Source organism: Hyla sarda, chromosome 2 (assembly GCF_029499605.1).
Source record: "Hyla sarda isolate aHylSar1 chromosome 2, aHylSar1.hap1, whole genome shotgun sequence".
NCBI lineage: Eukaryota > Metazoa > Chordata > Amphibia > Anura > Hylidae > Hyla > Hyla sarda.
The window spans coordinates 322126936-322152477 of NC_079190.1; the positions used below are offsets into that span (position 1 = coordinate 322126936).

Consider the following 25542-nt stretch of genomic DNA (forward strand, 5'->3'; position numbering starts at 1 on the left):
CTGTCAGATCCAACAAAAAAACATTATTTTCAATATATTTTTTTATTACACTTTTAATTTAGCTCACTAGTCTGAATTCCTCTCAACGGGAGGGGGCGTGGCCTCACTGTGCAGGTCTCCGCCCCCTCTCTCAGTATGCTGTCTGCCCACATCTCCCCTACCATTAGCAAAACTACAACTCCCAGCTTGTCCTCACTGACAGTAGCGGGACACAAGCTGACAGTGGGAGGATTTTTCCTCCAGCTGTGAGCCCTGCGCTCACAGCTGTCAATCAAGGAAGTGTATCCATGACATAGGTGATGATGCATGGACACAGCAGGCCTAGTATGTGTCCAAGCAGGCAGAGGGGCAGTTGTTTGACTGGCTTTTTCAATATGAAATACTGGAACTTTTCTAATGAAAGCATTTGGAAAACATATTGGTTTTGCATGCTTTACAACATATCAAAAGTTTTTGTATTTGACTGCCCATGTAAGGTCAAAATGGGCTCGGTCCCCAAGGGGTTAAAGTGTACCTATTATAGAATACTTTTGACATATCCTAGGGACAATCAAAGTGTTGTAGCCTTGTAGGAACCCTTGCTGAACACTAGAAATTACTTTTATTGCTATATCTAATGGTAATAACCACTATTATGTCAAGAAAAGGCACACTCTGCAGTATGTTCTGTAGCTACAGCATGTGTTTGGATTTATTGAGTGCCCATAGCATTGAAAAAAATTATATAGAGATATATATATATATATATATATGTGTGTGTGTGCGTGTGTGTGTGTTTATTAAATTTTTTTTACCACTTTTTTTCCCCTAAATGTACTGACTCATAATTTTTTATTTTTTTTTTTCTAAATTCTCATTTCAGATCTGTGTATCCTGTGGATTACTTTAGATTCTGAGGACTATGGTGACTAGTGTTTTTTTTTTTTATGTTTTTTTTATGTTAAATGGTTAACAAGGGCTTTTGGGGAGTCCATTACTAAGCAAGGGCTTAGTGTTTGCCACAAAACAGCTAGTGCTTACCCCCAATTATTACCCTGGTACCCACCGCCCCAGGGGTGCTGGGAATAGCCAGTACCAACAGGCCCAGAGCATCAAAAATGATGCTCCTGGGCATAGGCGGTAACAGGGTGGCATTATTTTGGCTGGGGAGGGCCAGTAACAATGGTCCTCGCCCACCCTGGTAGAGTCAGGCTGTTTGTTGCTGTTTGGTTGGTATTTGGCTGAGAATAAAAATAGGGGGAACCTTATGCTTTTTTTAAAATGTATTTATTTTTTTGCATAAATAATTAAATAAAAAAAACAAAAAACTGCATAAGGTCCCCCCTATTTTTATTTTCAGCGAAATACCAACCAAGCAGCAACCGCCTGACGATACCAGGGTGGGCCAGGACCATTGTTACTTGCCCTCCCCAACTAAATAACGCCATCCTGTTACCGCCTAGGCCCAGCAGTGCCATTTTTGAAGCTCCAGGCCTTTTGGTACTGGCTCTTCCTGGCACTCCTAGGGCGGTGGGTACCGGTGTAATAATTGGGGGTTAGCGCTAGCTGTAATTGGGGCTAACCCTAAGCTCTGGATTAGTAATGGACTCCGTCTATAAGACAGCCTCCACTACTAAGCCTGTCAAGTAAATTAAAAAAAAACACACGTTTAAAAAAAAATGTTATTCAAAAAAACAAACACTCCCCCAAAAGTCCTCGTTAACCATTTTATTAACATTAAACAGAAAGAAAAAAAAAAAGCTGATCATCGACACAGTCCACCGAATCCGAAGTAGTCCACAGGATACATGAATCTGAAATGAGAAAAAAAACAAGAAAAATAGGTTAATACATTTATTGTCACCCGCCCGCGCATCTCCCATGCCGCACGACTAAAACTCCCAGCATGCCCTTACAGTAAGGACATGCTGGAAGTTGTAGTCATGTGGTGCAGGAGATGTGTGGGCGATTGACGAGCCTGTCACCTACTGCCCCCCCAACTCCCAGCATGTCCTTACAAGCTTGTCACCCGCAGCACAACTACAACTCCCAGCATGTCCTTACTGTAAGAACACGCTTGTTGTTGTAGTCGTGCAAGCCAGGGAAGTGGGTGGTAATGCGCTCTGCTCCCTGGCCGGTGGTGATCAGAAAATCACTGTAATTTCATATTTGAAATGACCGTAAACTCTGCGGCGCCGTAGCAAAGGGAGGCCGGGCTGACATAACACTGCAGCCACCCGGGACTCCCGCAGCTGGGCCGGGAGACGTGCAGGAGCCGTCCTTGCCATCCCTCAGTATGTACCGCAACACTGAGGGATGGCAGGGACAGCTCGTGCACATCTCCCAGCCCGTCTGCAGGAGTCCCGGGTGGCTGGAGAGTGATGCTACCCCGGACTCCTTTTAACATATAATGGAGCCGCAGAGTTTTAGTCCCTACTGTAAGATCAAATTTCCCGCCGGGTCCCGTGATTGGCTGCAGGGTCCCGGCCACTCACGGGACCCAGCGGGGAATGTGAAATTACATTAGGGAGCCCAAAAACTCTGCGGCACTGAGGTATGTTAAAGGAGCCCGGGCTGGCATCACTCTGCAGCACCACCGGCTCCATCTGATTATATCCCTGCTACCCTCACTTAATGACAGGAGCACTGATTTACATCCCCCCCCCCCCCCTTGTCTCCTACCTGCCCACGCTGCACATCTCCTGCCGGCTACAAGACTACAACTCCCATCATGCCCTCATTGTAAGGGCATGCTGGGAGTTTTAGTCTTGCAACAGGTAGCATACAAATGGGAGATGTGCGGCGCGGGCGGGTGGGAGACAAGGTGGGGTGTAAATCAGTGTGATCCCTGATCATGTAGTCAGAAAAGCAGAAACATAATCAAGGTTCAAGCTGGTGTGGATTCCTGGAGCTTTTTAATCAGATGCGCCTAGATCTGCGACAGTCGCAGTTGATAAATCAGGGTGCACTGGAAGGTGAATAGTGAAAAAACGTCTACATGAGCAAGATGTCAAGATGAGCGGTGGGATGTAAACAAAGAAAAAGTTGCAGAGTTGCGCCAAACCTGCACCAAATTCACTGTAAATTAAGCTCTACAAACTTTGATAAACCTGGGCCTATATGTATAACATGGGGGGCATTCTCTTCGTCTAGAGGAAAGAAGGTTTATACACCAGCACAGACGGGGGTTCTTTACTGTAAAAGCAGTGAGACTATGGAACTCTCTCCAAGAGGAAGTGGAATGGTGGTTAAGATTTCAATAGGGGCCTGGATGCATTTCTAGAGAGTAAGAATATTACAGGGTATGGGTATTAGATTTATAGGGTTTCTGGTATATTTGGTGTCGGGAAGAATTTTTTTTCCCCTAGTATTGGACAGTTGACATCTGCCTCATAAGGGTTTTTTGCCTTCCTCTGGATCGACTCATTAGGAACACAATAGGGATAAAGTTTTTTTCAACATTATGAACTATGTTACCTTTTGGTTTGAGTGCGTATAAACTGTGCCTGGTCTAAATTTGGGACTTTTAAAAAAAAATTTGCAAATGATCAATGTTACTAAAACACATGTAAATTAGAAACCTCTCCTCCATGATTTAAATGGGCACTGTCACCATCTTTATTTTTTGATATGTTGTAGTACTTATGTACTACAACATATCTCTAATATACTTTTATTATAATTTTTTTCATTAAAATGGTTTCATTTACATTAAAAAACCGGCCACTAGGGGTCACCCTCCTAGTGGCCGGCTGCAGCCCGGCGTGACGTCACGCCTGAAAAAGGACAGATTTTGGCCTGGCAATCAGTCCTTTTTCAGTTGGGCTGCACTCGCTCCCTGTCTGTCAATCAGACAGGCGGGAGCGAGCACATTGGCCGCCACTCCCGCACATCGCCGCCGCCTCATTGCCGCCGCTGTCCCTGAACGCCCGCTACCGGACTCTGCAGTAACTAAGTGTAATGAGGGAACGGGGCATGGCGCGGGGGGGATTTGACGGAAGGAACGGGCTAGCGCCGCAACGCCGCTTGTAGCTAACTAATAGTTTATCTACACAGGGTGCCTCCAGCTGTTTCAATACTATAACTTCCGGCATGCCCTGACAGCCAATAGATGTCAAGGCAAGATGGGAGTTGTAGTGGTGAAAAAGCTGGAGGCACCCTGTGTAGATGAACTAAGGGCGGAAGTCCCCCCCCCCCAGCAGGCATCAGTACTGGGCAGAAAAAAAGTTATTTTTAATATAGTAAAAATAAAAAGTTAAAAGCAGGGAGGGGGTTAGGGATAGATTGGCAATAGGCAGGGACAGAAAAAAAAAATAGGATGGTGGGAGCTACCCTTTAAATATAGTAAACCATGGCACACAGAGCAAAATTACTACATAAGCTTGAAAACTACTGAACAAAAAAAAAATTCACCACGTATTCACCACTTTTTTTTTACACCCAAGATAAGCAAAAACCTCTTAATATATATACTTGTGGTGTAGTAGTTGTAATATTGCATGTTTTTTCTTTTGTTTTGTAAAACCATCTGTCATACTATTCTCAGGTAGAACAAGAAAAGTTGGACAACGTTTGGCCAAGGCTTCGTGTGCTGGCACGATCATCTCCTACAGACAAGCATACACTGGTAAAAGGTAACGTATAAGGCTATAACAGTCTAGATTTTAACAATGCCAAACACTTTTCCACATCTACTATTTTGCTTCAGTTTTTTCTTTTCTAATAATGTTTAATTGTATGCCTATCCTAGGTATTATTGACAGCACAGTAACAGAACGAAGACAAGTGGTAGCCGTCACAGGTGATGGAACTAATGATGGACCAGCTTTAAAGAAAGCAGACGTGGGATTTGCTATGGTATGTTTGAATTTTATATTACATCCTACAGCGTCAAGAGGTGTATGGCGCTGGGCTCCTGACTCAAGCCCGCGCCATACCGGCTGGCCCCCAGCTGATTCCTGTAGTTGAGGGCCTCCGTTAATAGCTGACATGTGCCGAATGCCGCTGGCTGCTATTAACCCTTTAGATCGCCGCTGTCAAAGTTGACAGCGGCATCTAAAGGGACATTTAAACCATCCCTGGTGGTCCAGTGGGGGGGCAATCCACTGTGGAGGTCGCCAAAGGGCTTACCTCTGCTTCCTGCTCGTCCACGGCTCTGAGATTGATAGAGCCTGGTTTAACCAGACTTTATCAATCAAGTGCAGAGCACACGGATCAATGTGGTTCTATGGAACCACATTGATCTGTATGAGGAATCCACTAATTCCTCCTAAAAGTCCCCTAAGGGGACTAAAAGTGTAAAAAAAAATAAAACACCCATTAACAACTTCGATAATAAATGTTTGAATCACCCTCCTTTTCCCATATAAAAAATATGCAACCATAATAAAAATAAACATGTGGTATCACCGTGTTCATAAATGTCCGAACTATCAAAATATAATGTTAATTAAACCACACGGTCATTGGCGTACACGTAAAAAAAAAATTCAAAAATTGCATATTTTTGGTCACTTTGTATACCCTAAAAAAATGTATAAAAAGCGATCAAAAAGTCCCATCAAAACAAAAATGGTAGAGATGAAAACTTCAGGCCACAGTGCAAAAAAAATAGCCCTCATACATCCCTGTATATGGAAAAATAGAAAAGTTATAGGGGTCAGAAGATGACAATTTTGCACATACTAATTTTGGTGCATGTAGTTATTATTTTTTTTAAAGTAGTAAAATAAAATAAAACCTATATAAATTAGGTATCCTTGTAACCGTATTGACCTACAGAATAAAGATATTGTGTCATTTTTACTGAAAAGTTCACTGCATAGAATCGGAAGCCCCTAAAAGTTACAAAATGTTTTTTTTTTCCAATTTTGCCCCACAAATATTTTTTGGGTGGTTTTGCCGAAAATTTTGTGGTAAAATGATTGATGTCATTATCAAGTACAATTAATTGGTGGTTCAAAAAGAAGGCCTCTCATGGGTCTGTATGTGCAAAATTTAAAGCATTATGATTTTAAGAAGGTGTTGAGGAAAATACTAAAAAGTACAAAACCGGAAAAACCCTGTGTCCTTAAGGGGTTAAACCATGATAAACAAACATTATAGTTTGCATTGGCACTCCTTACTACTTTTTTTCTGTAAAAGGTAGAAATATAAACTTTTAATTCTAATAAATTATGTTAATGCTTAGACATATTTTTCTCTTATAGGGTATAGCTGGTACAGATGTTGCAAAGGAAGCATCAGACATTATCCTGACAGATGATAACTTTACCAGCATTGTAAAGGCAGTAATGTGGGGCCGCAATGTTTATGATAGTATCTCCAAGTTTCTTCAGTTCCAGCTTACTGTTAATGTGGTTGCTGTTATTGTTGCATTCACTGGAGCGTGCATCACTCAAGTAAGAATGCATGTTTTCATCCTTTGTTTTCTATCCAGTTGTGTCAACATATTTTTAAGTGTTTTCTCAAATGTTTTTTTTTTTTATTATGCCAGTGACGATTTGTGGAACAAACAAAGAAAAACATTCTATAGTTGTCTTATATTATGTATCTCGGACATTAAATTACAGCGCCACCTGTACTGCTAAAATACTTTTCTCGATCAGCTCCATTGGGGGACACAGAAACCGTGGGAATATGCTACTGCCACTGGAAGGCTTGAAACTAAAAAGTTCACCGAAAACTCAATCACTATTAGTGTACAAAAATGGGGAGTCACCGAACAAAACACTAAGACTTAGCCTTTATTGATATAAGCTAAAATAGGGAAATCTCCCCAAAACCATCAAAAGAAAAAACCACAACAAGAACCATGGAGTGACAATAAGGGCCCAATGGGAGTCCAAGTCACATCATGAGGATAACACATAAAGAAAACATAATAATATCCCTACCAGCCAAACAGTACGGTAAGGTATGATGATATACAAATATCCTCACTAGAAGGCGGGGGTATAGGAAAGTGATAGAAGGGGAGGGGTCCTAGGAAGGGTGATAAAGGCCCAGTGGTGTGTTTGGTCATTACCTGCCACTCTCCCTGATGTTGTCCGATTCTATACCTAATCCTAGGTGGAGTTGACTCCCTCTGCTCCGGGCGGCCCCCGCTCCGGAACCTAGTCTGCATTTATGCCTACAGTGGGGATCAAAAGTTTGGGCACCCCAGGTAAAAAAATTTATTAATGTGCATAAAGAAGCCAAGGAAAGATGGAAAAATCTCCAAAAGGCATCAAATTACAGATTAGACATCCTTATAATATGTCAACAAAAATTAGATTTTATTTCCATCATTTACACTTTCAAAATAACAGAAAACAAAAAAATGGTGTCTGCAAAAGTTTGGGCACCCTGCAGAGTTATATCTTGTACTGCCCCCTTTGGCAAGTATCACAGCTTGTAAACGCTTTTTGTAGCCGGCCAAGAGTCTTCCAATTCTTGTTTGAGGTATCTTTGCCCATTCTTCCTTACAAAAGTCTTCCAGTTATTTGAGATTTCTGGGCTGTCTGTCACACACTGCTCTTTTAAGGTCTATCCATAGATTTTCAATTATGTTTAGGTCATGAGATTGTGAAGGCCATAGTAAAACCTTCAGTTTACGCCTCTTGATGTAATCCACCATGGATTTCGAGGTGTGTTTAGGATCATTATCCATTTGTAGAAGCCATTCTCTCTTGAACTTCAGCTTTTTCACAGATAGCATCAAGTTAGCATCCAAAATTTGAAGACATTTTATTGAATCCATTTTTCCTTCTTCTCGTGAGATGTTCCCTGTGTCACTGGCTGCAATACAACCCCAAAGCATGATTGAACCACCCCCATGCATAACAGTTGGACAGAGGTTCTTTTCATTAAATTCTGTTCCCCTTCTTCTCCAAACGTACCTTTGCTCCTTCCGGCCAAAAAGTAAAATTTTAACCTCATCGGTCCACAGAACTTGTTTCCAAAATGCATCAGGCTTGTCTATATGTTCATTTGCAAAGTTCAAACGCTGATTTTTGTGGTGAGGACAAAGAAGAGGTTTTCTTCTGATGACTCTTCCATGAAGAACATATTTGTACAAGTATCTCTTTATAGTGGAATAGTGTGCCACAATTCCAGTGTCTGCCAGATCTTTCTGGAGGGATTGTGCAGTCAAACGGGGGTTTTGATTTGTTTTTCTCACAATCCTGCGAGCTGTTCTGTCTGATATTTTTCTTGGTCTTCCAGATCTTGCTTTAACTTCCACTGTTCCTGATGACTGCCATTTCTTAATTACATTCCGAACAGAGGATATTGACATCTGAAAACGTTTTGCTATCTTCTTATAGCCCTCTCCAGCTTTGTGAGCGTCAACTATTTTCAGTTTCAGATTTCTAGACAACTGCTTAGAAGAACCCATGGTGCTGATTGTTGGGGCAAGGTCAGATGAGTCTGGGCATTTAAAACCTTTGAGATTGACATCACCTGGTCTTCCCAGATGATGATTGAGAACAATCCATGAAACTGGCAGGTCTCAGCTTTGCAAAGGGGCAGTGCATGCTATAAATTCTGCAGGGTGCCCAAACTTTTCCAGACACCATTCTTTGGTTTTCTGTTATTTTGAAAGTGTAAATGATGGAAATAAAATCTAACTTTTGTTGACATATTATAAGAATGTCTAATCTGTAATTTGATGCCTTTTGGACATTTTTCCATCTTTCCTTGGCTTCTTTATGCACATTAATACAAATTTTTACCTGGGGTGCCCAAACTTTTGATCCCCTCTGTATATGCCCTAAGATGAGAAAAATAGGGGAGGGACTAACTGTCTCACTGGGGTCCCCTGGATAGCTAGAGGGACAGGGAAGTCACAAAATAATCACAGAATGTCTCCAAAATAATGAGACTTCACCCAGGAGGTGATAAAGAAGAATAGAGGTGCCAGACTGTATCTCTACATATATAGCTTGGTCAGACTAGGTTCAATAATGATAGTGTTGTCTCCATATCAAGATGTTGAGTTATATACTGTTTATAGATACTAAATGATAAACAATGTTATACCTCTCTGCATAGGTGTACATTAAGAAACATGATTAAACAATGTACACAAGGTAGTATATACACAAAATTGCTCTCCAAACCAATGCAGATGCATGCATAGCCTAATAGCCTCATGGCAACCATAGTTAATGTACTGGTCCCACAGATCGAAACATAAAGTCACGGCTATTCAATAAATAAATATCGCAGAGCCAGAGGCATCAACAAAATATATGGAGATTCAGACTCAAACATGAATATAGATAAGATCTATACTTATCAGTTGTAGATGCTGGATAGGGATGTCCCAACGTGTTTCACGCGGAGCAACATAGATGGTAACTGCTGAAGGCCATGTCTGAGACTAAACAAGGGTACCCCAGTGAGACAGTTTGTCCCTCCCCTATTTTTCTTATCATATAGGCATAAGTGCAGACTAGGTTCCGGAGCAGGGTGTCAACTCCGCCTAGGATTAGGTATAGAATAGGGCAACCTCAGGGAGAGTGGCAGGTAGTGGCCGATCACACCACTGGGCCTTTATCACCCTTCCTAGGACCCCTTCCCTTCTATCCCTTTTCTATACCCCCGCCTTCTAGTGAGGATATTTGTATATCATCATACCTTACTGTATCACCCTCATGAAGTTACTTGGACTCCCATTGGGCCCCATTGGGCCCTTATTGCCACTTGTTGTTTTTTCTTTTGATGGTTTTGGGGAGAGTTCCTTATTTTAGATTATATCAATAAAGGTTAAGTCTTAGAGGCATGACATTAGGCTACAAGAAAAGTCGGCCCCTCCCAGCTGGATATACCTGCCCACAGGCACCACAGCTAATCGGTTTTAGCTTAGTGTCAGTAGGAGGCAGACAGAGGTCTGGAGCTCTCCAGACCTGGTCTTTTATTTTATAGTTTGGGCCTGTTTTAGGTTCTTTTCTCCTTTTTATTTTCTTGTTTTTTTAGGTGGGGGTTCAGGAGCATGGCGCTACCTGTTTCCCCCTATGCTGCTAAGGGGCACGGGGCATAGAGTATGCACAGTTAACCCCTTCTGCCAACAGCCAGCGCCTGGGGTTGTACCTTGGGTCCAGGTCGCCCTATCTTCCCTGCTCGTCCCGCTGTCTCAGCCTGATGTGATGCAAGTGACTATACCTGAAGACATCTTAGCTGAGTATGGCTGTTTACAGGGGGAGTATATATCCCCCCTCACCCCTCTCCACTTTCCCGCCAACCTCGTTCTTTCTTTAATGCCTGGGTCCTTGCTTGGGGAGCCCCTTATCCTTGAGGCCTCCTGGGTGTGAATTTATGCCTCTTTTATCTGGATTCTCAACCTCTGTAGGTAAATCTTCGCCAATGAGGTTCAGTCTGGTGCTGGCCCTGCCCCCCTTCTCCTTAGGTTAGCCCTCTCTCTCTCCTTTTCTCTGCTTTGAGGGACATCCGAGGGACACAGACACCGGGTGAGACTGCTCAATTTTCTTTTGGTCTCACGGTGTCCGAACACAGACCCGACCCCCCAGACAGGTCACTGCAGCCCTGGTCACTTATTATGCTTGTTTGGATTGCAAAACTAAAATGCCTGGTGGTACTGCGGAACCCACCTGTCCTGCCTCCACCACTGCACCCCTGCACTGCTCCTGTCCCTCTCCTAAGTTTTTCAGCTCTCCTGCTGAATTTGACACCTTACTGGAAACAGCATGAAAGCATCCTGACAAGCGCTTTCAGTTTCATTTGGCCCAGGACCTCATTGCAAGATGGACATCTCCACCAACCGTGGATCCTCCGGTTTCCAGCCTGTCAAAGGCGACTACTCTGCCTTTGGTGGATGCAGCATCCTTAAAGGACCCGGCGGACAAGAGAATTGAAAATCTGGCAAAATTCACCTTTGAAGCAGCAGGTTCATCTTTATTTCCTGCCTTCACTTCTGCTTGGGTGTCAAAAGCCCTTTCTGTCTGGTCTTCTGAACTCTGCCAGGGCATTTTGTCCGGGGTCCCTTCGAAAGATTTGGCGGATCTCTCCAATGTTAGAGACTTTTTGTGCTCTGCTTCTAGGCAGTCGGCCCGTTGCATGGCTTTTGCCACAAGTAATCTAGTGGCACTTCGTTGTTCCATGTGGCTCAAGGCCTGGGATGCTGATGCTGCTTCCAAGAAATCTCTCACTGAGCTTCCTTTTACTGGGTCTCGACTTTTTGGGAAACGCCTGGATGAAATTATCTGAGGCGTACTGGAGGTAAGAGGTCCTTATTACCACAGAATAAGTCTCGCCATAACGACTACCGAAGGAAATCGACCTCCTTTCGGTCCTATGGCTCGAGTAGGGTGACCAGACCGGCACCCTCACAGGATAAGAAGGCTCCTTCTTTCAAGGCCGGTCCTTCCTGGAAATCTGATAACCGTTCCAGACGTTTTGCGGCAAAATCGGATAACCGTTCCGGCTGTTTTGCGGCATCCGTAAGCCTCCACTGCCTGAAGGGACTCCCCCACCTGAAGTTTCTTCTCAGTTGGGAAGGCGTTTGTCCCTTTTCCGGGACGTTTGGTCCGCCCACGTGCAGGACTCTTGGATCCGAGATGTTGTTTCCAACGGCTATCTGATCAAGTTTACTTCTTTTCCAAGGGATCGTTTTTTTTCGTTCCGTCCCAGTTCCACTTCCTTTGCAGCGGCCTTTCGAGTCACGCCTCGGACCCTTCTCACTCAGGGAGTGATCGTCCCAGTTCCTCCCAAGGAACGTTTTTCGGGCTTCTATTCGAACCTGTTTGTGGTTCCCAAGAAAGGGGGTTCCGTCCGCCCGATCCTGGATCTGAAGCTCCTCAACCGTCACCTTCTCCGTCATTTCCTTATGGGGTCTCTCCGTTCTGTAGTGGCATCCATGGATAAAGGGGAGTTTCTGTCCTCGGTGGATATCAGAGATGCCTACCCTATTTTTCCAGTACATCAGCGATATCTTCGCTTCGCCGTTCCAGAGGGCAATTTTCAGTTTGTGGTCCTTCCCTTTGGTTTGGCCACGGCTCCAAGGGTCTTCACCAAGGTCCTAGTGGCAGTGATCTCCATCCTGCAGGCTTGTGTGTCCATAATAGGTGTGTCCATAATTCCCTACCTGTATAACCTCCTGGTCAAGGCTCCAACCAGGGCCCAGAACCAAGAGAGTCTCTGTCTTCAGACCTTGTCCCGTTTCGGCTTGGTTGTCAATCAGGGCAAGTCCGACCTGACTTCCACCCAGTCTCTAATCTTCCAGGGACTCCAGTTCGACACGGCGACCGCCCGGATTCGGCTTCCACCGGGCAAGCGCCTTGCTCTATTATCAGGAGTTATAGAAGCCATTCCTTTCGCCCAGTTTCATTATCGCCCTCTTCAAATTTCTCTTCTGTCCCAGAGGGACAAGTCTCCGCTGTCCCTCTATCACAGGATCATTCTTCCTTCCAGGACTCGCCAGTCCCTCCTGTGGTGGCTTCAGTCCCCTCTTCTTCTGCCCCTCCTCTGGCAGGTCATCTCGACAGATGCCAGTCTCGGCGGTTGGGAAGGAGTCTTCAGGGACTGGAGAGTCCAGCCTTGGTCCTCCTGGGAAGCTCTTCTCCCCATCAACATCCTGGAACTCAGGGCAATCTACCTTTGCCTCCACCATTGGGAGCTCCTTCTCCAAGACCGTCCTGTTTGTGTCCAGTCGGACAACTCCACAGCTGTGGTGTATGTCAATCGCCAGGGTGGCACACGCAGCTCAGCGGCGATGGCTGAGACGCACGGGACACTCTTGCGCCCCCCCCCCCCCCCCCCCTACAAGGGAATGTTCTGCTGCGCCTAGATAGCTCGGCGAACCGCTCCCCGAACAGCCACATTACCAAGCTCTGGTGCTCAGACACGCCCCCCGCCCACCTGGGGCGATCCTGCAGCAACGGAGTCGCCCACCATAAGCCTGTCCTTCCCCTCCCTACCAGCAGGACAGGCAGGCTCCTTGGCGTCTGCTGCCATCTTATATACTGTTTCCACCATGTACCCCCCATGCTGGCCCCGTTTCACAGCAAAAGCGTGGTCTTGCTGACTGGGAGGCCCAGCAACCTGAACCACCTTTTCAGATGGCCCAGATTGCTGGAGAGAATAGAAAACAAGCCTAGTTGTCTCTCCTTTTTTCCTTTTACTTCTCCTTTCTTTCTTTCTTTCTTTTTGCCCTTCACCTCAGTTTCTGGACAGTTTCTCAAAGTGGGTAGGTGATTCTTGGAGCACAATCACCTTTAGCAATCCACCACTACTTAACCCGTTGCTGCTTCTGCTGTCGTCGCTGTTGTAGCTGTCGTACGTACTTTCAGGTAGGGCTACCTGAGCCGAATTTATGTATGTACTTTGTGAAGTGTCCTCCTCCATTTCACTCTCTCCTGCACCACCATCTTCCTTCTCTTTACCACATTCCCCAGCACCATCTTCTCTTTCTCCCCCACCATCCTCCTCTACACCATCCTCCTCTGCACTACTTTCTCTTTGACTGACCTCTTCCTCCTCTCCTTCTGGGCTCTGCATGTCTCTAAACCAATCTTCATTAGAAAGTTTTTCCCTGAAAATGCCAGCCCCTTCCACGATCTCCATCCTCACCCTTTCTACCTCCTCAACCTCTTTTTTTCAGGGTGCGCACTTTAGCTGAATAAACTGACCTCAGATTCCTAGTAGCGTGACCGGCCCGGTAACGGGCAAATTTTAAGTCCTCCCTTAGGCCAAGAAGAGTTTTGCCAAGACGCTCATACTCTTTTAGCTTGGAGTCGGGACCTGAAAGTGGCCAAAGACTCCCTAGGACCCCTTACCCCCCATTGCTGGGGCTCAGAGGTACCAAGGGAAGTCCCTAATGGTAAAGCCTTCCCGTGCTTTTCCTCACCTCCATGCAGGCTTTTTCCTGCAGCCTTGTTTGTAGCCTTGCTCACAGTCATGCTTGCAGCCTTGTGGCTTCCAGCCGTGGACGGGGGAGTGGGCTCCGCATTGCTGTGGACTCTGGTGGACCTCCTCACCCCTTCCTGGGAGTTGGCCGTTGCAATGTCTCTTTCACCCCCTGCCGGCCTAGTGGTGGGGGCCCGGGGCTCCATGCAAGGAGGCTCTTCCCCGAAGGCTGCCACAAACCTAGGGAAGGGCTGATGGAAATCCTGCTGTTCTCTAGTTCTCTGGTTTTCCTGGAGCACACAATCACACAACCTCACTTCAGCTGGGGGCCTGGTTGGGAATCACTGGCGTAGAATACCCCTATGTCCACCCCTATGCCACTCCTAATTTAGTCCTCAAATGCGCATGGCGCTCTCACTTTGGAGCCCTGTCGTATATCATGGAAACAGTTTAGGGCCACATATGGGTTATCTCCGTACTCAGGAGAAATTGCGTTAAAAATTTTGGGTGGCTTTTTCTCCTTTTACCCCTTATGAAAAGAAAAAGTTGGGGTCTATCCCAGCCTGATAGTGTACATTTTTTTTTACACTAACAGGCTGGTATTGCCCCCATACTTTTTATTTTCACAAGAGGTTAAAGGAAAAAAAGACCCCCAAAATTTGTAACGCAATTTCTCCTGAGTATGGAAATACCCCATATGTGGGTGTAAAATGCTCTGCGGATGCACAACAAGGCTCAGGAGTCAGAGCGCACTATGTACATTTGAGGCCTAAATTGGTGATTTGCACAGGGGTGGCTGATTTTACAGCGGTTCTGACATAAACACAAAAAAATTTATACCCACATGTGACCCCATTTTGGAGACTACACCCCTCACGGAACATAAGAAGGGGTATAGTTAGCCTTAACACCCCACAGGTGTTTGACAAATTTTCATTAAAGTTGGATGGGAAAATGAAAAAAAAATAAAATAATTTCACTAAAATGCTGGTGTTACCCTAAATTTTTCATTTTCACAAGGGAAAATAGGAAAAAAGCCCCCCCAAATTTTTAACCCCATTTCTTCTGTGTAAGAACACCCCATATGTGGATGTAAAGTGCTCTGCAGGTGCATTACAATGCTTAGAAGAGAAGGAGTGCCATTGGGCCACATGTGTTTACAAAGCCCCCATAGTGTCAGAACAATGGAAACCCCCCCCCCATGTGACCCCATTTTGGAAACTACACCTCTCATGTAATGTAATAAGGAGTGCAGTGAGCATTTACGCCCCACAGGTGTCTGACAGATTTTTGGAACAGTGGTCCGTGAAAATGAAAAATGTAATTTTTATTTGCTCAGCCCACTGTTCCAAAGATCTGTCAAATGCCAGTGGGGTGTAAATGCTCACTGCACCCCTTGTTAAATTCTGTGAGGGGTGTAGATTCCAAAATGGGGTCACGTGGGGGAGGGTCCACTGTTGTGGCACCACGGGGGGCTTTGTGAATGCTCATGGCCCCTGATTTCCATTCCAAACAAACTCTCTCTCCAAAAGCTCAATGGCGCTCCCCTTCTGAGCATTGTAGTGGGCCAGCAGAGCACTTGACATCAACACATGGGGTATTTCCATACTCGGAAGAAATGGGGTTACCGTATATGCCGGCATATAAGACGACTGGGCGTATAAGACGACCCCCAACTTTTACAGTTAAAATATAGAGTTTGGGATATACTCGCCATATAAGACTACCCCTCCTACCGCGATGTACGGTACCTTGTATTTCCCCCCACATTAGGTAGGCAGCATGTTCCCCCACATTAGGTAGGAAGTATAGCTCCCCCACACTAGGTTGCCAGCTCCCCCACACTAGGTTGCCAGCTCCCCCACACTAGGTTGCCAGCTCCCCCACACTAGGTTGCCAGCTCCCCCACACTAGGTTGCCAGCTCCCCCACACTAGGTTGCCAGCTCCCCCACACTAGGTTGCCAGCTCCCCCACACTAGGTTGCCAGCTCCCCCACACTAGGTTGCCAGCTCCCCCACACTAGGTTGCCAGCTCCCCCACACTAGGTTGCCAGCTCCCCCACACTAGGTTGCCAGCTCCCCCACACTAGGTTGCCAGCTCCCCCACACTAGGTTGCCAGCTCCCCCACACTAGGTTGCCAGCTCCCCCACACTAGGTTGCCAGCTCCCCCACACTAGGTTGCCAGCTCCCCCACACTAGGTTGCCAGCTCCCCCACACTAGGTTGCCAGCTCCCCCACACTAGGTTGCCAGCTCCCCCACACTAGGTTGCCAGCTCCCCCACACTAGGTTGCCAGCTCCCCCACACTAGGTTGCCAGCTCCCCCACACTAGGTTGCCAGCTCCCCCACACTAGGTTGCCAGCTCCCCCACACTAGGTTGCCAGCTCCCCCACACTAGGTTGCCAGCTCCCCCACACTAGGTTGCCAGCTCCCCCACACTAGGTTGCCAGCTCCCCCACACTAGGTTGCCAGCTCCCCCACACTAGGTTGCCAGCTCCCCCACACTAGGTTGCCAGCTCCCCCACACTAGGTTGCCAGCTCCCCCACACTAGGTTGCCAGCTCCCCCACACTAGGTTGCCAGCTCCCCCACACTAGGTTGCCAGCTCCCCCACACTAGGTTGCCAGCTCCCCCACACTAGGTTGCCAGCTCCCCCACACTAGGTTGCCAGCTCCCCCACACTAGGTTGCCAGCTCCCCCACACTAGGTTGCCAGCTCCCCCACACTAGGTTGCCAGCTCCCCCACACTAGGTTGCCAGCTCCCCCACACTAGGTTGCCAGCTCCCCCACACTAGGTTGCCAGCTCCCCCACACTAGGTTGCCAGCTCCCCCACACTAGGTTGCCAGCTCCCCCACACTAGGTTGCCAGCTCCCCCACACTAGGTTGCCAGCTCCCCCACACTAGGTTGCCAGCTCCCCCACACTAGGTTGCCAGCTCCCCCACACTAGGTTGCCAGCTCCCCCACACTAGGTTGCCAGCTCCCCCACACTAGGTTGCCAGCTCCCCCACACTAGGTTGCCAGCTCCCCCACACTAGGTTGCCAGCTCCCCCACACTAGGTTGCCAGCTCCCCCACACTAGGTTGCCAGCTCCCCCACACTAGGTTGCCTGCTCCCCCACACTAGGTTGCCTGCTCCCCCACACTAGGTTGCCTGCTCCCCCACACTAGGTTGCCTGCTCCCCCACACTAGGTTGCCAGCTCCCCCACACTAGGTTGCCAGCTCCCCCACACTAGGTTGCCTGCTCCCCCACACTAGGTTGCCTGCTCCCCCACACTAGGTTGCCTGCTCCCCCACACTAGGTTGCCTGCTCCCCCACACTAGGTTGCCAGCTCCCCCACACTAGGTTGCCAGCATTTTTCGGGACACAGGGATGTCCGGGATAGGAATACCTATGATTATCTGCCCGGGCCGGCTCCCGTGTGTGGCTGCAGGCGGGGGTCAGCCAGAGCAGGTAAAAACTAATACTGTATACTAAAAACCAGGGGGCCTCCAGCTGTTGTGAAACTACAACTACCAGCATGCCCGGACAGCCTTTGCCATGCTGGGAGTTGTAGTTTCACAACAGCTGGAGGCCCCCTGGCTTTTAGTATACAGTATTAGTTTTTACTTGCTTTGGCCGGCCCCCGCCTGCAGCCGCACACGGGAGCCGGCCCGGGCAGATAATCAGAAGTTTTCCTATCCCGGACCTCAATACCCAGCGTATAAGGCGACCCCCCCGACTTTTCAGAAGAAAATTCGGGGTTAAAAAGTAGTCTTATACGCCGGGATATACGGTACAAATTTTGGGGGGCATTTTCTCCTATTACCCCTTAATATGTCCTATTTTCTCCTATTACCCTTAAAAATGTAAAATTTTGGGGGGAAAAACAGCATTTTAGTGAAAACATTTTTCTTTTCATTTTACACAACCGACTTTCACAAAAAGTCGTCAAACACCTGTGGGGTGTTTAAGGGGTACTCCGCCCCTAGACATCTTATCCCCTATCCAAAGGATAGGGGATAAGATGTCAGATCGCCAGGGTCCCTCTGCTGGGGACCCCCGCAATATAGCAAGCAGCACCCACCTGTAACTGATTCCAGAAGCACTGCAGGCTCTCAGGCTAATTCCTCTCGACCACAGGGACGGAAGATCGTGATGTCACGACTTCCCCACCCCCCCCCCCCCACCCCGTGTGATGTCATGCCACGCCCCCTCAATGCAAGTCTATGGGAGGGGCGGGGTGTGACGTCACACGGGGGCGATGTCAAAAGCCAAATGTGACTCTTTCTCTTCTGAGCATTGTAGTTTGCCCGCAGAGCATTTTACGTCCTATCATGGGGTATTTCCATACTCAGAAGAGATGGGGTTACAAATTTTGGGGGGCATTTTCCCACCATTACCTTTTGTAAGACATATTTTATATGTGAATCAATATATAATTTATTTGGAATGTCTATTTTCCTTACAAGCAGAGAGCTTCAAAGTTAGAAAAATGCTAAATTTTAAAATTTTTCATAAAATTTTGGAATTTTTCACCAGGAAAGGATGCAAGTATTGACGAAGATTTACAACTAACATAACGTAGAATATGTCACGAAAAAACAATCTTGGAATCAGAATGAAAAGTGAAAGTGTCTTAGAGTTATTAATGCTTAACCCTTTTGGGGACGGAGTGTTTTTCTGTTTTTGCACTTTCGTTTTTTCCTCCTTACCTTCTAAAAATCATACCCTTTCAATTTTGTGCCTAAAAATCTATATGATGGCTTATTTTTTGCGCCACCAATTCAATTTTGTAATGACATCAGTCATTTTACCCCAAAATCTACGGCAAAAAAAAAATCATTCCGTTTCTATTCAGTAAATTTTTCGGTAAAAATGAAACCTTCTCTTTATTCAGTAGATCCATACGGTTAAAATGATACCCTACTTATATAGGTTTGATTTTGTCATACTTCTGGAAAAAATCATAACTACATGCAGGAAAATGTATACGTTTAAAATTGTCATCTTCTGACCCCTATAACTTTTTTATTTTTCCGCATACGGGATGTTATGAGGACTCATTTTTTGTGATTTTAGTTTTTAGCGGTACCATTTTTGTATTGATCAGACTTTTTTATAACATTTTTTCATTAAATAAAAAGTGACCAAAAATACGCTATTTTGGACTTTGGAATTTTTTTACGTGTACACCATTGACCGTGCGGTTTAATTAACAATATATTTTTATAATTCGGACGTTTCCGCATGCGGCAATATCACATATGTTTATTTTTATTTACACAATTTTTGTGTTTTTTTTTTTTTTTTAATTGTGAAGGGGGGGTGATTCAAACTTTTATTAGGGAAGGGGTTAAATGATCTTTATTAACTTTTTTTTTCACTTTTTTTATTCAATGTTATAGCTCCCATAGGGGGCTATAACATTGCACACACTCATCTTTTACATTGATCAATGGTTTCTCATAGGAAACCATTGATCAATGATTCTGCCGCTTGACTGCTCATGCCTGAATCTCAGGTACTGAGCAGTCATTCGGCGATCGGACAGCGAGGAGGAAAGTAGGGGACCCTCCTGCTGTCCTACAGCTGTTCGGGATGCCACGATTTATTCGCGGCAATCCTGAACAGCAACCTGAGCTAACCAGCATTCGTTTACTTTAGATGCAGCGTTCAACTTTGAGCGCTGCCTCTAAAGAGTTAATAGCGCGCGTCACCGCGATCAGTGCCGCGCGCTATTAGCCACGGGTCCTGGCCATTGTTAGAGGCCAGGCCCGAACGGCGTGGCCCCGGGTTATAGAAAGGGAGTCCCCAACAGATTAAAGTGACCGTGGTCAGATGTGCAAAAAACGCTCTGGTCCTTAACCCCTTAAGGACCAAGCCCATTTTGGCCTTAAGGACCAGAGCGTTTTTTGAACATCTGACCACTGTCACTTTAAACATTAATAACTCTGGAATGCTTTTATCTATCATTCTGATTCTGAGATAGTTTTTTCGTGACATATTCTACTTTAACATAGTGATAATATTTTGTGGTAACTTGCATTCTTTCTTGGTGAAAAATCCAAAAATGTCATGAAAAAATAGAAAATTTTCAATTTTTCAAACTTTGAAGCTCTCTGCTTGTAAGGAAAATGGATATTCCAAATTTTTTTTTTTTTATTATTCACATATACAATATGTCTACTTAATGTTTTTTTTTTATTTATTTATTTTTTTTGGAAGACACCAGAGGGCTTCAAAGTTCAGCAGCAATTTTCCAATTTTTCAAAAAATTTTCAAACTCGCTATTTTTCAGGAACCAGTTCAGTTTTGAAGTGGATTTGAAGGGTCTTCATATTAGAAATACCGCATAAATTACCCCATTATAAAAACTGCACCCCCCCAAAGTATTAAAATGACATTCAGTCAGTGTTTTAACCCTTTAGGTGTTTCACAGGAATAGCAGCAAAGTGAAGGAGAAAATTCAAAATCTTCATTTTTTACACTTGCATGTTCTTTTAGACCCAATTTTTGAATTTTTACAAGGGGTAAAAGGAGAACATATATATATATATATATATATATATATATATATATATATAACACATATATTTGTAGCCCTCTTATACCTCTTATGTCTATGTAAAGTGTTCAGCGGGCGCAGTAGAGGGCTCAGAAGGGAAGGAGCGACAATGGGATTTTGGAGAGAAAATTTTTCTGAAATGGTTTTTGGGGGCATGTCACCTTTAGGAAGCCCCTATGGTGCCAGAAAAGCAAAAAAAAACACACACATGGCATACCATTTTGGAAACTAGACCCCTCGGGGAACGTAACAAGGAATAAAGTGAGCCCTAATACCCCACAGGTGTTTCACGACTTTTGCATATGTAAAATAATTTTTTTTTTACCTAAAATGCTTGGTTTCCCAAAATTTTACATTTTAAAATAGGGTAATAGCAGAAAATACCCCCCAAAATTTGAAGCCCAATTTCTCCCGATTCAGAAAACACCCCATATAGGGGTGAAAAGTGCTCTGCTTGCGCACTACAGGTCTCAGAAGAGAAGGAGTCACATTTGGCTTTTTGGAAGCAAATTTTGCTCTGGCGGCATGCCGCATTTAGAAAGCCCCTATGGTGCCAGGACAACAACAACAAAAACACATGGCATCACATTTTGGAAACTAGACCCCTTGGGGAACGTAACAAGGGGTGAAGTGAACCTTAATACCCCACATGGGTTTCACGACTTTGGCATATGTAAAAAAAAAAATTTACCTAAAATGCTTGGTTTCCCAAAATTTTTACAAAGGGTTAAAGCAGAAATTACCACCCAAAATTTGAAGCCCAATTTCTCCCGATTCAGAAAACACCCCATATGGGAGTGAAAATTGCGATGCTGGCGCACTACAGGTCTCAGAAGAGGAGGAGTCACATTTTTGCTTTTTGGAAGCAAATTTTGCTCTGGGGACATGCTGCATTTAGGAAGCCCCTATGGTGCCACGACAGCACATGGCATATCATTTTGTAAACTAGACCCCTCAGGGAACGTAACAAGGGGTAAAGTGAACCTTAATACCCCACAGGGGTTTCACGACTTTGGCATATGTAAAAAAAAAAAAATAATTACCTGAAATGCTTGGTTTCCCAAAAATTTTACATTTTTACAAAGGGTTAAAGCAGAAATTACCCCCCAAAATTTGAAGCCCAATTTCTCCCGATTCAGAAAACACCCCATATGGGGGTGAAAAGTGCTATGCTGGTGCACTACAGGTCTCAGAAGAGAAGGAGTCACATTTGGCTTTTTGGAAGTGCTCTGTGGGCATGCCGCATTTAGAAAGAGCCTATGGTGCCAGGACAGCAAAAAAAAAAACTCAACATGGCATACCATTTTGGAAACTAGACCCCTCAGGGAACGTAACAAGGGGTAAAGTGAACCTTAATACCCCACAGGTGTTTCACGACTTTTGCATATGTAAAAAAAAAATAACAAAATTCACTAAAATGCTTGTTTTCCCCCCAAATTTTGCATTTTTACAAGGGGTTATAGCTGAAAAATCACCCCAAAATTTGTAGCCCCATTTCCCTTTAGCAAGGAAATAACCCATAAAAGGACGTAAAATGCTTTGCTGATGAACAACAGGTCTCAGAAGGGAAGGAGCAAAATTTGGAGATAGAATTTTTTGGGGGGCATGTCGGATTTAGGAAGCCCCTATGGTGCCAGAACAGCGGGAACCTGCTGAGGTATTCATCTAGAGGTATAATGGAAATTTTTTTACGTTTTGTTTAGGGGTTTAGCAAGATGGTAAAAATAAAACTATACCTGCCAAGGTATTCATCTAGGGGTATAATGGGAATTTTTAGTTTTATTAGGGGTTTGCCAATTAGATTTTTTGAAATCGTTTAGTGGAGAAAAAGGGGAAAATAAATTAATTGCTCACATGTCATTCCAAGGGTGCATTGGGTAGAGTTATCCAAAGTAATTCTAAAAATAATTAAAGGGGACAAATTTAGATATCATATGTTGTGTGATAGATTTTAAAACAGTCTTCAATGCACAGACCGGGTTTGTGGGGACATGTCTCACAGTGGTATATAGTACATTTTCTAATGCCACGCTTGGAGCAAACCTGACACCTTTTCTGTTGCCTACTCCCCGATTCTCTACGGGGAACTACCACAGGAAAATGTTGCCCTGGAACTATTCTGTTCTCCGATCCTGTGGCTCTGCTTCCCTCCCCTTCCGGATCCCCAAACAGAAAGTCCTTAATAACATTTTCCTGGAATTGCAGGTATGTGCATGTATTTCTTGCACTTTTGTACACCACATATGAATTGTACATGGTAATTTGGAAGAGGTGCAGTGGCAATTTTTTATACCAGGTCTTAGTTTTGTGTAGGGCAGTGTACAGCTGCAAGGCCTGATCTGACAGATCCACCCCTCCCATGAACTTATTATAGTCCTGGATACACACAGGTTTAGGGGCACTCTGTGGTACCACGGACTTGGACAGGGGTGGATCGGTCTTGGTATAAGATGGTTAGTACAAGAATATCACGCTTGTCCTGGTACTTCACAAGCATCATGTTGTCCTTGCACACAGCCTTGCTTTCCCCCTTCTTCAACTTTTGCCGTACAAAAACTTTAGGCAGATCGTTTGATTTCGCCTGATGGTACCACAGGCCACAGTACCCTTGGCAAACAGGCATTTTAGTAATGGGACGCTAGTGTAAAAATTATCAAGGTAGATGTTATACCCTTGATCTAGCAGGTGGTGAACTAGATCCCACACTATTTTTCGCGTTGTTTTTAGTACGGGGGACACACACTCTGGGGGCTCTATTTTAGAGTCTTTCCCCTCATAGACTCTGAATGTGTGCGTATAGCCGGTTGCGCTCTCGCACAATTTATACAGTTTTACCCCATACCTGGCCCGTTTGTTAGGCAGGTATTGCCTAAAGTGCAACCTTCCTTTGAAGTGCACAAGACATCCGTCCACTGCAATCTCTTTTTCTGGGGTGTACACTTCTGAACATTTTTGATTTAAATAATTAACAAGGGGCCGAATTTTATATATGCGATCAAAATTTGGATCACTGGGGGGTGGACAATTTTCATTATTAGCATAGTGTAAAAATTTGAGGAGAACTTAAAACCGAGCCCTTGGCATGACCGACCGGTACAGTGGAGTAAGCATATCATTACTCCAATAGGAGCGAATTGTGGGCTTTTTAATTATGCCCATGTTAAACAAAAGGCGAAATTTTTTTTTAGCTCTAGTGCATTGGTTGGCGTCCATTGGTAAGGCCTAGCATGATATGCCTGTGGATTGGCCGCAATGAATTGCTCAGCATACCGGTTGGTTTCCTCCATTATCAAATTAATCAACTCTTCTGAAAAGAAGAGCTGAAAAAAATCTGCTTCTTTTAACCCCTCGGTGTGTTAACACGAATGCCTGCAGTGGCCACAAACTCAGGCAAATTGGGTATAAAGTTTGAAGCTGGAGCCCACTCAGAGATGGCACTAGGACCTGGCTCAATATTGGTACTAGGACCTGGCCTAGGGCGGTGGCGGGGAGGTTCCTCGTCAGAATCAGCGGAGGAGGAATAAGAAGAGGGCAAATATAGCAACTCTTCACCGCTATCTGATCCAGAGGAAGATGCCAAGAAGATGCCTCCTCGGTGCTGTACATGCGACGCCTTGACATATTGGATGACACTATAAGTGGTGAAGTGTCTCTGATGTACAACACTAGAGCTATTTTATTTTTTGTATTTTTATTTATTTAAAAAAATTTTTACTTTAAAAAAAAATTTTTTTACTGAACCAAATAACCAAAATGTAACCGCGGTACGAACAACAAAACGGTGGCGAACTGTCACCGCTGTCCTAAATCCCTATAACTAAGCTCGCGGTTAGGAGAGTATGGATCAAAAAAACTGAAACTGTAACAGCACCACTAGTACTATAAGATGTCACAAATGGCAAATATATATAATTATATATATTTTTTTCTTTTTTACTTTTTTTTATAACAACGGAAAAACTGAAACAAAAAGCGCCACTAGAAGTAAAAAAAAAACAGCGGCGAACTGTCACTGCTGTCACAAATCAGTGACGCACTAGGTAAAAACGTAACAGGGTAGTATGGAGGTGTGCGAGGTGGTGATGGGGGGGTGACAGTCACTTCAGGGGCACTGACTAATTTATATTATTCTTCACTGTCACTGTTATGGTCAGTGACGGACTTCAATTTCTTCACAGATTACAGCAGCTGATGAATGAACAAATTAATGAATGAACGAATGAATGAATCAGCAGCAGGATAAGGGGCACTGATGGGCACTGAAACTTTATTACTGTACTGTACTGTACTGTAGAATGTAACTATATTCAGTTACAAGTTACAATCTTCACTGCAGCCTGTCAGATTACACAGGCTGCAGACTTCAGACAGGGAGGACAGCAATTGGAAGGGGCACTACTGGGCACTGATGGGCACTAGACTGTCACTGTTCTATTCAGTGACAGTCACTAGGATCTTCACTGCAGCCTGTCAGATCGGACAGGCTGCAGACTTCAGACGGCGGCAGCAGCAGCAGGGTAAGCGGAACTACAGGGGGGTTCTTTTACTTTCACTTTAATTTTTAGCTTTTAGAAAAGCTTTTTTACACTCTTCTGTCTTCTGTCCTAACACTAACACCGGCTACGATCGCTGTTCAGAACGAACTGAAAGCTTCGGAGCCGGTGTTAGTGTAACAAAGACGCTGATACACTGTGATTGGTCCACAGGGACCAATCATAGGGCTCTAATCCCAAGACCAATCACAGATGGTCCTGGGATGTCAAGCAGAACTTGTCTCCCGCCGCTGGCCGCGGGACTTCTACCTGTTAACCCCTGCGCTGCTGCGCAGCGCCGGGTTAACTGCATGTCCTTTATAAACGTCGGAATGCGCGAACGCACTACACAACCCGGCGTTTATATATGACATTCTGCGGGAAGGGGTTAAGGTGAAAATGGGCTTGGTCCATAAGGGGTTAATGGTATGGGAGGATTACAGTACCAAGACAGGTTATCAAGCTTGGGGTTATTTAGTTTATCAAGTCGCCTCAAAGATATCTTTTCTACAATGTACAAATATATGATTGGACAGTACAGAGATCTTTCTAGTGATCTTTTTAACCTAGGCAGATAACCATGACAAGGGGGCATTCTCTATGGAAAGAAGTTTTCACCATCATCACAGACAGAAATTAT

The 25542-nt window shown here is 44.9% G+C and overlaps 1 protein-coding gene across 1 annotated transcript in view; it reads left to right on the plus strand.

Moving 5' to 3' along the window:
- The window catches only part of ATP2B4 (ATPase plasma membrane Ca2+ transporting 4), a 243136-nt gene that overhangs the window by 190800 nt on the left and 26794 nt on the right, over positions 1–25542 (plus strand). Inside the window, exons 14-16 of the mRNA XM_056560150.1 lie at positions 4526–4613; positions 4730–4836; positions 6189–6380. Coding sequence (XP_056416125.1) covers positions 4526–4613; positions 4730–4836; positions 6189–6380 — 387 coding nt within the window. The remainder of the gene's footprint in view (positions 1–4525; positions 4614–4729; positions 4837–6188; positions 6381–25542) is intronic.